This window comes from Vulpes lagopus, chromosome 6, assembly GCF_018345385.1.
Source record: "Vulpes lagopus strain Blue_001 chromosome 6, ASM1834538v1, whole genome shotgun sequence".
NCBI classification, from domain to species: domain Eukaryota; kingdom Metazoa; phylum Chordata; class Mammalia; order Carnivora; family Canidae; genus Vulpes; species Vulpes lagopus.
Window position 1 is genome coordinate 78,619,313 of NC_054829.1, and position 13,371 is coordinate 78,632,683.

A 13,371-nucleotide genomic window follows, 5' to 3' on the forward strand; every position below is an offset into this window, starting at 1 on the left:
CACAAGTCCTTTCCCCAGAGTTTAGCATTATATATAACAAATCATAAAACATAAATGAATTACTGACTTTAGCTTCCCAGGAGCTGGTCTTGACCTCAGTTAGATTATAAATTCATTGATACCTGAGCTCTGTCTCGTTATTTCCCTTTAATCTTCCATAGCATTTACCACAGTGCTATGTATTACAGGTAGTGTGCAGTCAACAAATATTTACAAATGAATTTTAACTAAAATAAATCCACACCTCTGTTTTGGTCAAAAAGCAAAAAGTTGAGAAAACAAGGTCCAAAACTGTAAAAATGTACTGCTTTTGTGTATTTGTTTTGCTTGATTTTACTTAAAAACAAAACAAAACAAAAAAAACATGAAAAGGCTAGACAAGAAGCTAAAGGAAGAAAGTGCTTACCTGAAGGGGGCAGCAGTGAGTAGAGGGGATGAGACCGGGGGTGGGGGCAGGGGAGGGGTTTGCGGGGTGTTTCAGAGCCAAGACTGATGTATATCTTTTTATTTATTTATTTTTTAATTAATTTTTATTGGTGTTCAATTTACCAACATACAGAAAAACACCCAGTGCTCATCCCGTCGAGATGTATATCTTTTTAGAATTAAAAAAACCCCAACCATGCAAGCATCTTAAAGTTTTATTAACTGAGGAAGTTGAACTATTCTTTTTCTCTTTTAAATTTTCTTAGCTATAACTAGATTTATTCAATTTCTGTTTGGCTCTGATAGAAAGCTCAAACTGCACTGCTTGGAGGGTAGAAGCACCCAGGTGGAGGTCATGCCCACAGGAGTGCTGTGTTTATTTTCTACTGCCTCTGTAACAGATTACCACAAATTTAGTGGTTCAAAAGGACAAAAGTTTGTTATCTTACAGTTCTAGAGGTCAGAAGTCCAAATTGGGTCTCAGTAGGCTAACATCACAATGTCAGCAGGCTGCATGCCATCTAGAGGCTTCAAGAGAGAATTCATTTCCTTGTCTTACCCAGTTTCTAGAGGTTTCTGCTCAGCGTCTGCTCCCCTTTCTCCCATATAAGGACCCTTGTGATTATACTTGGCCCATGTAGATATTCCAGGATAATCTCTTTATATTTATATTAAGGTCAGCTGATAGCAACCTTAATTCCGTCTGCAGCCAGTTCTTCCTTGCCATGTAACATAACATATGAAAGTTTCTGGGGATTGTTTCGGCCATTATTTTGCCTACCATACATGTCCATCATAATTTGGTACAGAATTTTGAGCCACAGAAGTCAGAATACCCAAACCATCTGCCCCTCTCCTACTGCTGCATGTCAACCAACATTTTGCACATGGGTCACTTTTGTTGAATAATTTCCTTCCAGAAATGGGAGGGACCCATATTTCTTCCCTTGTCTACTGAGCTAACAAGGGATTGTGAATAATGGAAGTTTCTCTTATTAGAGAATGTGACTGTAACTGTGGAGCTTTTGAACATAAAAGAATAGTTTCACTTAGATTAACTGCTAGTCCTTCCTCCTCCCCCTCATTCCCATGGGAGACAGTCCCTTCTACTATGACTGGGAAAGCCTGCAGCTGGGCGGGATGATTTTTGGAGGGCTCCTGTGCATCGCTGGAATCTTGATAGCCCTGAGTGGAAAATGCAAATGCAAATACAATCAGAAGCACAGCCCCTTACCTGAGAAAGCCACTCCACTCATCACTCCAGGCTCTGCCAGTACCTGCTGAGCACAGGCACTCCTGGTACCATCTCCCATGCTGTTCCCTCCCTACTTGGCGCCCTTAGCCTCCATAATGGCCTTTCACTCCAAGAAAGGCTCCCTTCTGATCAGGAGGCTGTCCAAAGCTTATTTCTCTATTAAACTGTCTCATCTCCCCCCCCCCCCAAAAAAAAAAAAAAGGAAAAAAAGGGAGTCAGCCTTTTGGCGTTATGTGTAGATTTGTTATTGTACTGATTAAGATAAGCTTTGGAGCAGGTCGACTGAGTTTGAATTTTAAGTACATGATTTACTGGCTATGTGACCTTGGCCCAGGATCTTACACTGTACAGTTTCTGCAACTCTTAGAAATAATACATGATAGGACCTACCTCATTTGTTTGGGGTGTTAGTTAAATAAGATGATGTGCACAACACATTTGGAACAGTACCTGGTATACAGCTGGTGCTTAAAAAAATTAACTAAATTGTTGAATATTTTGTTGTTTCAAAGACCAAAATAATATTTGATGGTTTATTGGTTGAGCTCTTTTTCTTAGGAAAGTCATATATCCATGGCTAACACTCTCCTGGGATGTTGAGAGCTTCAAAACTCCTACCTGTCCCCAGACCTGAATATTGGATGTACGAGCTTCTGTAGTTGTCCTTGTTCCATTTGACAAAGTTTGGCCATGTTGGAAGCTCGCAACCCCTCCTCAACACCACTCAGTATATGGCTAAGATGGGTTAAGGTACTCTTCAGAATTATCCTCTGCCCACCCACCCATCCCACTCAAAAAGGACTGGCCATCCTATTTGTTAGATGTTAGATGTTAGAAGTCATGGTGCAAGCAAGGGCTTGAGAAGTACTTGTATAGTTGTGTGTGCCCTCTTGTACTCTGACATCACCAGAAGAGCTTCCACCAGGTAGTGTTGCCCTTTTAGCTTGAACTTAGAATGAGCACATGAACAGAGCTACCCCAGCCCCCAGATTCTGCAGATCTGAGAGAGTAGTTGACTTCAGGCCCTTGAATTTCAGGATGCCTTGTTATATAGCATTATGGTGGCAGTAGCTGATACATCCGTCCATCCTCTCAAATTTTTCACAATATTGTCCCACTTGAAAACTAATCTTTGGGACACCTCGGTGGCTCAGTGGTTGAACTTCAGCTCAGGGTGTGATCCCAGGGTCCTGGGATCGAGTCCCACATTGGGCTCCTTGCATGGAGCCTGCTTCTCCATCTGCCTGTCTCTGCCCCTCTCTCTGTGTCTCTCATGAATAAATAAATAAAATCTTTAAAAAAACCTGGTCTTTGAAGTATCCTAATCTGGAAGCTTTTCATACCTTCTCCTAGTAACCACCCGCTTCCTGTACCAAGCATTCAAGTGTTTTCTCTTTTTTCTTTCCTTATTTTATTTTCAAGTGATAATGTCACCAACTCATATGCCTGTGAACAGGAAACTATGTACAATAATGTTCACTGCAAAACTATTCATAGTAGAAAAATACTGAAACAATGTAATGTCCACCATCAGAAGAAGGATGGATGAACCATGATGTAGTCATAAAATGAAATACAATGCAGCAGTTAAAATGACTGTAGCTATTAGAGTAGCTAGCATTGAACTAAAAGAGCTAGTGGAAGACTATATATCACGATATAATTCATTAAAGTTTAAAAATCTACTGAAGGGTGTAATTTAATATTTATGACACAAGTATAACCACATGCACAAAAATAGTAACTGAGTTTATCGTTGGGTTATCTCTGGAGAAAGAGGGAAGCAAATAGATCAGAAAGAGCACAAAAGGAACATCGGTTGTATCTATTTACCTTTTAAAATATCTCAAAAACATTCTAAACGAAAACAACATAATTTTAAGCTTTGATAAAGCTGGGTGATGAGTACACAGGTAGTCAATATTATTCTATCATTTATTCTTGTTGGTATCTTTAAAATATCTCATGATTAAAAATTTTATATAGTAACTTTTTACGAAGAGATTGTGGGAGTTGTTGTAAGCAGCTAGCTATGGTCTGAATGTATCTCCCCCAAATTAATACATTGCAACCCTACCCTAACAAAGCAATGGCATTTGGAGGTGGGGCCTTTGGGGTGATTAGATCATGAGGGCAGAGCTGTCATGAATGGGATTTGCGCCCTTATAAAAAAGGCCCCAAAGAGCTCTCTTGCCCTTTAGGCCATGGAAGGCACAGCAAGAAGACAGCTGTCTTCAAACCAGGAAGAGGGCCCTTACCAGACATGAAACCTGCTGGAGCCTCCACCTTGGACTTCCCAGCCCCCAGGACTGTGAGAAATGTGTCTTGTCACTTAATAAGCCACTTAGGGGATCCCTGGGTGGCTCAGTGGTTTAGTGCCTGCCTTTGGCCCAGGGCGTAATCCTGGAGTACCGGGATCGAGTCCCACATCGGGCTCCCAGCATGGAGCCTGCTTCTCCCTCTGCCTGTGTCTCTGCCTCTCTCTCTCTCTCTCTCTCTACCATGAACAACAACAACAAAAAAGCCACTCAGTCTGTGATAGCCTGTTAGAGTAGACCGAACGGACTAAGTGCTCTTCTTGGCGTTCTGTGTCAGGTCGTTCCCAGCCCCCCCCCTTTTTTTTATTTTATTTAAATGCAATTAATTAACGTATAATGTATTATTGGTTTCATAGGTAGAGGTCAGTGGTTCATCAGTCTTATATATCGCCCAGGGCTCATTATATCACGTGCTCTGTTTAATGTCCATCACCCAGTTAGTTACTCCATCCCCCACCCCCTCCCCTCCAGCAACCCTCAGTTTGTTTCCTAAGATTAACAGTCTCTTATGGTTTGTCTCCCTCTCTGATTTCATCTTGTTTTATTTTTTCCTCTCTTCCCCTATGATCCTCTGCTTTGTTTCTTAAATTCCACGTATAAGTGAAATCATATGATAATTGTCTTTCTCTGATTGACTAATTTCATTAAGCATAATATCCTACAGTTCCAAAAAAAATCCTATAGTTTCATCCACATCATTGCAAATGGCAAAATTTTGATGGCTGAATAATATTCCATTGTGCATATATATATATATACATATATATATATATGTATGTATATATATATATATATATATATCCCATCTTCTTTATTCATCTGTTGAAGGGCATTTTGGCTCCTTCCACAATTTGGCTGTTGCTGCTATAAACATTGGGGCGCAGGTACCCCTTCAAATCACTACATTTGTATCTCTGGGGTAAATACCCAGTAGTGCAATTGCTGGGTTGTAATGTAGCCCTGTTTTTAACTCTTTGAAGAACTTCCATACTGGTTTTTTTTTTTTTCTTTCTTTTTTGGGGGGGGGGAATCACTTTATTCTAATTAATTCACAAATGATAACATCACAAAAGGTGACTTAAAGAGGCACACAAACATCTGCCCAGCCCCAAATTCAAACCATTATGAACTTCTATACTAAGAACACTCTTTTTCATTCCAATTCTGAAGAAATCTGTATTTAATGATGAAAGAGAGGTTTAACTGGTGGTTTTACACTTTATATCTTCACCATTAATTATTATGATAAATTAACTTGGTCATGAGAGATGATTTTCCATATCTTCAATTTGAGTTTCTTGATTAGGCTAATCCATTTGCAAATCTGCACTGAGCATGTCGCTGAAACCTTCACAAAGCTTAAGGTCACCCTGGTTCTGGGCACACTCCAGGAACTGTTTCATCTCAGAGTGGCATGGGCCAAACTGCCGCTGCTGGCATGCTGGCTGGGTTCCCTGAGGCTCCTGGTAAGTGATGTCAGGCCTTGAAGGCTCAGCGTCCCTTCTTCCACCGAAGCCCCGGTGATGGCAGGACCTATCATGTGCCTGACAGCAGAGCCCACAGTCAAGTCGGCTGCAGTGGTTGCCATTTGGACCACCAGACCTGGCTGCTGGGGTGCAGTACCAGGTGAGCCAACAGCAGATGGTGGAGCCCCTGTCTGCGGGTGAGCTGCTGGTGCTGGTCTAGGCGCAGCTCTCATCTGAGGTGCCTGGCTGGCTGGAGGGTCTGTGTGGGAGCTGCCGTGGGGTGGGCTCCCATGCAGCATGGCTAATCAGAGCAGCACAGCATCTAAAAGTTTGTAATATTTTCCAGAGTGGTTGCACCGGTTCACATTCCCACCAACAGTGCAAGAGGGTCCCCTTTCTCCACATCGTCACCAACATCTGTCATTTCCTGCCTTGTTAATTTTCCCCATTCTCACTGGTGTGAGGTGGTATCTCATTGTGGTTTTGATTTGTATTTCCCTGATGGCAAGTGATGCGGAGCATTTTCTCATGTGCGTGTTGGCCATGTCTATGTCTTCCTCTGTGAGATTTCTCTTCATGTCTTTTGCCCATTTCATGATTGGATGGTTTGTTTCTTTGCTGTTGAATTTAATAAGTTCTTTATAGATCTTGGAGACTAGCCCTTTTTCTGATATGTTATTTGCAAATATCTTCTCCCATTCCGTAGGTTGTCTGTTAGTTTTGTTGACTGTATCCTTTGCTGTGCCGAAGCTTTTTATCTTGATGAAGTCCCAAGAGTTCATGTTTGCTTTTGTTTCCCTTGCCTTCATAGATGTGTCTAGCAAGAAGTTGCTATGGCTGAGGTCAAAGACGTTGCTACCTGTGTTCTCTAGGATTTTGATGGATTCTTGTCTCACATTTAGATCTTTCATCCATTTTGAGTCTATTGTTGTTTATGGTGTGAGGAAATGGTCCAGTTTTATTCTGCCACATGTGGCTGTCCAATTTTCCCAGCACCATTTGTTGAAGAGACTGTCGATTTTCTAGTGGATAGTCTTTCCTGCTTTGTTGAAGATGAGTGGGCCATAGAGTTGAGGGTCCAATTCTGGGTTCTCTGTTCTGTTCCATTGATCTATGTGTCTGTTTTCTGTGCCAGAATCATACTGTCTTGATGATTACAGCCAGCCCTCTTGGTTGTTGTTTAACTCGGCCTCTTGAACAAATCCTAGAATTTACTCCACCCTAGAGTGGCAGCTGCTTCTCTCTGGAAAAGGGCACCTATTCTACCCTGACCTCCATCCTTTGCTTTTGCCCTCAGACGTTTGTTGGTGGACTACTACACCTTTAACTGCATTTCACTAATGTGAAAAGCAAAGCACCGGTAGCTGCAGTGGTTGCCATTTGGGCCACAATACCTGGCTGCCGACGTGCAGCAGCAGGTGAGCCTGCTGTTGGACTGTGAAATCCAACTTGCAACAACCCAAACCCCACAGTTGTCCCAATTCCACCTCACTTTTGAAGCCCAAGTGGCAGAGACTCTAGAGTCTCCCTATAGGATTTTATTTTATATATTTTTTAAAGACTTTATTTATTTATTCATGAGATACAGAGAGAGAAGCAGAGACATAAGCAGAGGGAGAAGCAGGCTCCCTGCAGTGAGGGTAAGCCTGATGTGGGACTTGATCGCTGGATCCCGGGATCATGACCTGAGCCAAAGGCAGATAGATGCTCAACCACTGAGCCACCCAGGTGCCCCTCCCTATAGGATTTTAATTTCACTTCTCTCTTCGGATTCATTGTTTATGGAACCTGCAGAACTATGTTTTTAGAGGATGAATTAGATCTCTGTGCCAGTCTCCCTCAAACACTGTCAGTACTTCCTTATTCCTGCTAAAATATGCCCAAATACCTAAAGTATGTCATTCAAGATCCAGCCCTGCCCAGAGGAAAGGTACACAAAGGCTGAGGCCAGTGCTGAATCCCAGTCATGACACTTTTTACTCAAGTGGCTTTGGGTAAATCACTTGACTTTTCTAAGCTTGTTCCCTCTGCTGCAAATTTGGATAAAAATTGCATCCCCTAGAGTTCCCTTGAGGATAAAAGAGGGGATGCAATAGGGCACTAAGCCCAATGCCTGATACCCAATAAATGGTAGCTTCTACTGTTCTCTACTACTTCCTCCAACACACAACGACGCACAATTCCCTCAACACAACCAGGGCTTTAGTTTTCAGCCTCCTGCATTTGATTTGTTATTCCAGATGCCTAGAATGCCCTTTCCCCTTATTATCTCCCCACCTCTGTGGTTCAAATCCTCGTACTAGACAGCCAATAAGCTTAGCAGAGGAAGGACAAAACTACCTGGGTTCAGAAATCTAGTTCTCTCATTTCCTCCCTGTATGACTTTGCTGAAGTTACTTAATCTCCCTGTCTGCATTTCCTCGTTTATAAAATGTGGGCAACGCCGGTGCAGGTATCCCCTGGCTTTCCAAAGTGCCTGGTCGGCCTCTTCGCCGTCACCAGATACCGAGATTATCAGCACATGTTTTTGCTAACCAAAAGAAGAAAGGAAATATGGCAAACCCGAAGATAATCGTGAGCATTGCTTTAGCAGTAGCCGTTATAGAGGGAGCAGGAGCAGGGCAGGGCAGGGGCAGGGGCAGGGGCAGGGGCCGGGGCAGGCGCGGCGCAGAGGGCCTGCGCCCGTGCTCCTGGCCCCAGGGCGCTCTGAGCATCTCCGCCTCGAGTCGCCAAGGCTTCGAACTAGATCTCGGAGCGCCTGTGCTGCATTTTGATTTATTTTTGCATCTGTTGGCAAGATGCGTCTGAAATGTCAGAAAAGCGTAAGAGAGGTTATGGGGGTGGGGGTGGGGGTGGGGTGGGGGTGGGGGGAGGGTCTGGAACGCCCAAAAGTTTCCCCGTAGGACTCAAAGGCGATTGTTTCTTCAGTTCATGACGTTCCGGCTCCCGAAGGCTCTCGTGGGGGCTCCGCGTCCGCGGTGCTGTCTGGGACACCCGGGAACCGTAGGTGCCTCCCGGGGCTGTCGCACGATCCGCACCCTGCACCCGTGCGTGCCCTCGCCGAGGATCCGGACCTGCGCCCGACACGGAGTAAGCGCTCGGCGGAGCTCGGGCTGGCGCGGGCCGGGCCGCCCTGGAAGCTACGGAGCCTTGGACCAACGGGAGCGCCGCGGTCGATGCGAGGGGCCTGGCGCGAGTGAAGGAGCGAGACCGAGGGAATCGGGTTCAGGAGGCGGACGGGGGCACGCGGGGGGCGGGGCGGGACGGTGGAGGCGGGGGGCGGGGCGGGGGGCGGGGCGGGGCGCGGGGCGGGACGGGTGGAGGCGGGGGAGGGGCGGGGCGGGGGGAGGGGCGGGGCTCGGGCGGGACGGTGGAGGCGGGGGGAGGGGCGGGGCGGGGGGAGGGGCGGGGCGGCCTCTCCGCGGGGGGCGGGGCGGGACGGTGGAGGCGGGGGGGAGGGGCGCGGCGGGGGGAAGGGCGCGGCGGCCTCTCCGCGGGGGGCGGGGCGGGGCTCGGGCGCGGGCGGGACGGGTGGAGGCGGGGGGAGGGGCGAGGCGGGGGGAGGGGCGCGGCGGCCTCTCCGCGGGGGGCGGGGCGGGACGGGTGGAGGCGGGTGGAGGGGCGGGGGCGGCCTCTCCGCGGGGGGCGGGGCGGGACTCGGGCGCGGGCGGCCCGGCGGAGGCGGAGGCGGAGGCGGAGGCGGAGGCGGAGGCGGGGGTCGGGGGCTGGGGTGCGGCCGCCGAGCGCCCCGCGGACTGCGGCGCCTCAGGTACGTGCGGCGGCCCCGCCGGTGGGGGTGGGGGGGGGTGGGGTGGGGGTGGGGGCGCTCCCCTCCACGCCCGCGGGGCTGCAGGGCGGGGCCCCCGGCGCGGAGCCCCCGGCGCAGGGCAGCGGAAGGGCGGGGCCCGGGAGGGTCGTCAGCGGCCGGAGCGCGGGGTCGGAACCGGCCTCGGGGTCCCCGCGGGCCGGGCGGGGCCGCTGCCGAGCCCCGAGCCCCGAGCCCCGAGCCCCGAGCGAGCCCCGAGCGAGCCCCAGCCGGCGCCTGGGACCCGCCCCGCCCCGCCCCGCCCCGGTGCGCCTTTTCTCCGCGTCCCGTCGACCGCTGATTTCAGTTCGCTCGTCCTGTTCGGAGGCGGGAGGCTGCGGGCAGAGCGTGGGGCGGAGAAGCCCGCGAAGACCCCCCTGAGCGGGCGCGGGCCTGGGCCCCGACGCGGGCGGAGCGGCGGGCGGGGGCGGGGGCGGGGGCGGAGCGGGGGCAGCTCCGGGTCCCCAGGGGCCGTCGGCTGCCGCGGACAGGACACGTCTGGGCCTCAGCCGCGGCAGCGTGGGACGGGCACGCGCTCAGGCAGACGCAGGGGGTTGATTGCACACCTGCGGCCTGTGAGTGTCCAGACCCAGTCGGGGGACCCTCACCTGCCGGGTGGTTGTTGGAACCCCGTTGCCACCCTCGCTGTGCCCAGCGTCTTTGTATGCAAAGTGGAGATGTTCTCAGTGGCACGTAGCTCCCCAGCCCGCCGTGAGCTTACAGTAAGTCATTCATTCAATAAGTATTTTTTTGGTGCCTTTTATGCCCCAATGAACGAATATGACACAAACTCTTGTGGAATTAGCTTTCCAGTGCTTTTTATGTTACCTGGCACATAGAAGAACTCAAAATGCTAGCTGATATTATTACACATGTGATTTCAATCTATGCCAGGAGCAGTCCCCTCTCTACCCTTTTTACTGATGCGGAAACCAAAGCTCAAAGAAATTGGGCTTTAAGAGGCAAAATCAGAAGTAGTGATACCTTTTGTCCACTATGTATCTAGAGGGATATGGTGTTAGACCTGGTAACCAGAAAGCCCACTGCCCTGGGACCTGAGAAAATCAGGCTAAACATTAACAGGGACAACTAGTGTAATTTCCTACAGAACTTTGTTCTGGGGGCTGTCATTGAATTTTTAGAATATTTTGTTCCCAGGATTGGTGGGAGCAACTTGCACTTCTAAATCAACCCCGGAAAGGGAGAAGAAATGTGGGGGAAATATCAGAAAGGGAGACAGAACATAAAGACTCCTAACTGGGAAACGAACTAGGGGTGGTGGAAGGGGAGGAGGGTGGGGGGTGGGGGTGAGTGGGTGACGGGCACTGAGGGGGGCACTTGACGGGATGAGCACTGGGTGTTATTCTGTATGTTGGTAAATTGAACACCAATAAAACATTAATTTATTAAAAAAAAAAGAGATATATCAACCCTGGAGATATGCCGGCATGTTTGGATAATGTCTACATATGGAAAGCGCCTGGGTTCCCAATAGGGCTCCACCAAAAAATTGCCCTTTTTACCGCTGTGGCCTGCCAGGAGCAGGCATGTCTGTTTGTAACAGGCGTAGGCTTCGAGCCTTGTAAAATGTAAATGAAGAAAACACAATCAAACACACGGAATCGAATTGAAGCCAGCTAAAATTTCTTTGGGGATGGGATCAGGGGAGACCATTTCTGTTTCTGTTGTTCCCCACGATGGTATCTATCCTGGTTAAAAGAACTCAGTAATCAACATAGTTCTGTTGGATTTTCAAACGAGTCAAGAATTTGCTTTCCAGGAAACATGTATGTAAACCCCTTAAGCACACAGATTTTTTTCTGTTTTGCCTTGACCCCTTCCCATGTCCAGCACAGCCCCTTGTATATAGTAGGTGCTCAGTAAATGTTTGCTTAGTTAGATGTTAGAGACACATTGTCTTACTGAGATGGTTTCTCTTTGAATGTTGACTTCTGTTTTCTGGAGAATCTAAAGATTAGGGCTATCCTGAGATTATTGTATTCTGAATCCCATATCTATTCTGTTTAGTAATCTTCTTCTTTTAATAGGTTAGTGTGATCTTAACTCAAGCAAAGGTGGGATATCATGGCTTCCATCTGGGTAAGTAAAACTCAAGCCTTCATAATACAGTAATTTAGTCAACTCAAAATACAGAAAGTCAAAACTTAAAAACATTTTTGAAAGTTGATAAAAGGTTGATTTGAAAATATAACATGCCAAAAAAGCTAGGGGATGTCTAAAAATAATAAAATATAAACAGGTATTATAGAGGTACATGTTTAAAATAATTTGTGATGACACTGAAGCAGAGGTTAATAACAGTAAATTCAGTAGGGGATTTGGGAGTTTATATGATAATATTTAATTTCATATTAGGAAAAGATGGCTTATTCAATAAATAATGTTAGGGAAATTTCTAGCCATTTGGGTAAAAATAAATCTGTCTTCCTTCCCCCTTCATACATTAAAATGCATTCCAGATGGATAAAATACTGAAATGAAAGAGATGAAATATGGGTGAATGTTAAAAAGTATCGTGGAGTAGGAAAGACAGTTACAATCATGACATAACCAAAAGCCTAAAAGAAAAATATTGATCTACTTAACTGCATATAAACCAGTAATAAAAAGACAAAATACTATGATTCCATTATATGAGGCATCTAAAGAAGTCAAATTCTTAGAGACTAAGAACAGGGTTGTGGTTGCCAGAGACTGAAAGGGATTTGTTTGCTTAATGAGTAAAGAATTTCAGTCCTGCACAATGAAAAAGTTCTGGAGATCTGTTTCACAATAATGTGAATTTTCTCACCACTGCTGAACTTAGGCTTAAAAATGGTTAATGTGGTCAACTTCCTTTTATGCACATGTTTTTGTTGTTGTTACCATAATTTAAAAAGCACCCTGAGATTTCTGTAAATATTCTGTTCTCTTTTCCCCTCTTATACACAAAAGCACATACACACCTAAACAAAAATAAGCAATCAAGTAAGTCCGTGCTTTTCACCAAAACCATAGATCAGTTTGTTGTTCCCAGTGGATGGTGAGTTTATTGGAGTGATATAAGAGAGAAGCCTTTGGTTGCTGTTGTAGTACTTTGCGGGTGAAGATAAAGAATAGCTGGTTTCCTAGGTCTGTGTATGCTAGGTGTTGCAGCCCTCTCATTGTTGCAGATGAGTCAACAATCTGTGTTGCACAGCTATTTCCTTTGTTTGGAAATGTTGCATATATCTCTGGTCAGGCATGTTGTTCTCTTACTTAACCGCTGATGAGAAACCCTGATATCTTATCGCTTTGTGCTCTCTGTAGGTTGCCCTTAGGTCCATGGCAGGCACTCGGGAAACCTACAAATTAGGACGTCTTAGGAACATGACAGGTGTAGGGGTTGCTATCTCTATTGCCTTGGAAGTGGCAGGCAGGTGCTTAGGAGCCCTGGATGTGGCGCGGCCACGCTGGCCCTGCGAAGGGCAGTCCTGTGCACATCTGGGCGGTCCTCGGTCTCCAGGACTGGGTACCTGATGCCGCTGAGAGTGGCCGGGCGTGCCTGCTGGTGGCGCTCTGCAGGTGGGAGGTGGCAAGTTTTCACTGGCCGGATCTCCACTTAGCACAATTAGACCCTCGCCATCGGCCCTGGGCTCCACGCCCACGATCTTGTGGCGAACCAGCTGGTTGTTGTAGCGGTTGTTGAGTTTGGGTTGTGAGGCTTCGGCTTCCTGGGCTCGGTGCTGTGTGTCGGCTTACTCCTCCGGATCGGATCTGGAAGCTGGAGTGGTTCTGACAACCTCCGTTGCAGGTGGGCCCCTCCCACCAGCGCAGCTGGAGCGTGACTTTTTATTAAGGTGGCATAGCAATGTCTTCCCTATATGTGCCTTCCATGGTACTGGCTTTCTCAAGCAAATGTTCCAGGCTCTTTGCTCCTTGGTCATTTCCTAACTTCCTTTTACCATTTGTTTGAATCCTCATTAAGTATTTTTATTATCCTACTAAAATTTTTCTTTTTTTTTTTAAAGATTTTATTTATTTATCCATGAGAGACACGGAGAGAGAAGCAGAGACACAGGCAGAGGGAGAAGCAGGCTCTCCGCAGGGAGCCTGATTCAG

The 13,371-nt window shown here is 47.1% G+C and overlaps 2 protein-coding genes and 1 pseudogene across 3 annotated transcripts in view; 2 read left to right on the forward strand and 1 right to left on the reverse strand.

Moving 5' to 3' along the window:
- Positions 1–1,515: 1,515 nt before the first annotated feature.
- Positions 1,516–1,862, forward strand: LOC121492659 (FXYD domain-containing ion transport regulator 4-like). The gene has a single exon (XM_041757856.1). The coding sequence runs from the start codon at positions 1,516–1,518 to the stop codon at positions 1,708–1,710; it is 195 nt and encodes a 64-aa protein (XP_041613790.1). The 3' UTR covers positions 1,711–1,862.
- Positions 1,863–5,301: 3,439 nt separating this feature from the next.
- Positions 5,302–5,856, reverse strand: LOC121492766 (annotated as a pseudogene).
- Positions 5,857–9,129: 3,273 nt separating this feature from the next.
- ANXA3 (annexin A3) overlaps positions 9,130–13,371 on the forward strand; it is a 47,834-nt gene continuing 43,592 nt past the window's right edge. Inside the window, exons 1-2 of one of the 2 annotated variants that reach the window (XM_041759750.1) lie at positions 9,130–9,234; positions 11,319–11,370. In XM_041759750.1, coding sequence (XP_041615684.1) covers positions 11,356–11,370 — 15 coding nt within the window. In that variant the 5' untranslated portion in view covers positions 9,130–9,234; positions 11,319–11,355. Of the gene's footprint in view, positions 9,235–9,859; positions 9,993–11,318; positions 11,371–13,371 lie in introns of those variants that run through there. The other variant, XM_041759751.1, reaches the window with a different exon arrangement.

Bases quoted from the DNA above. Each gene is read 5' to 3' on its own strand.
- LOC121492659 (XM_041757856.1), top strand. From the start codon at position 1,516: ATGGGAGACAGTCCCTTCTACTATGACTGGGAAAGCCTGCAGCTGGGC.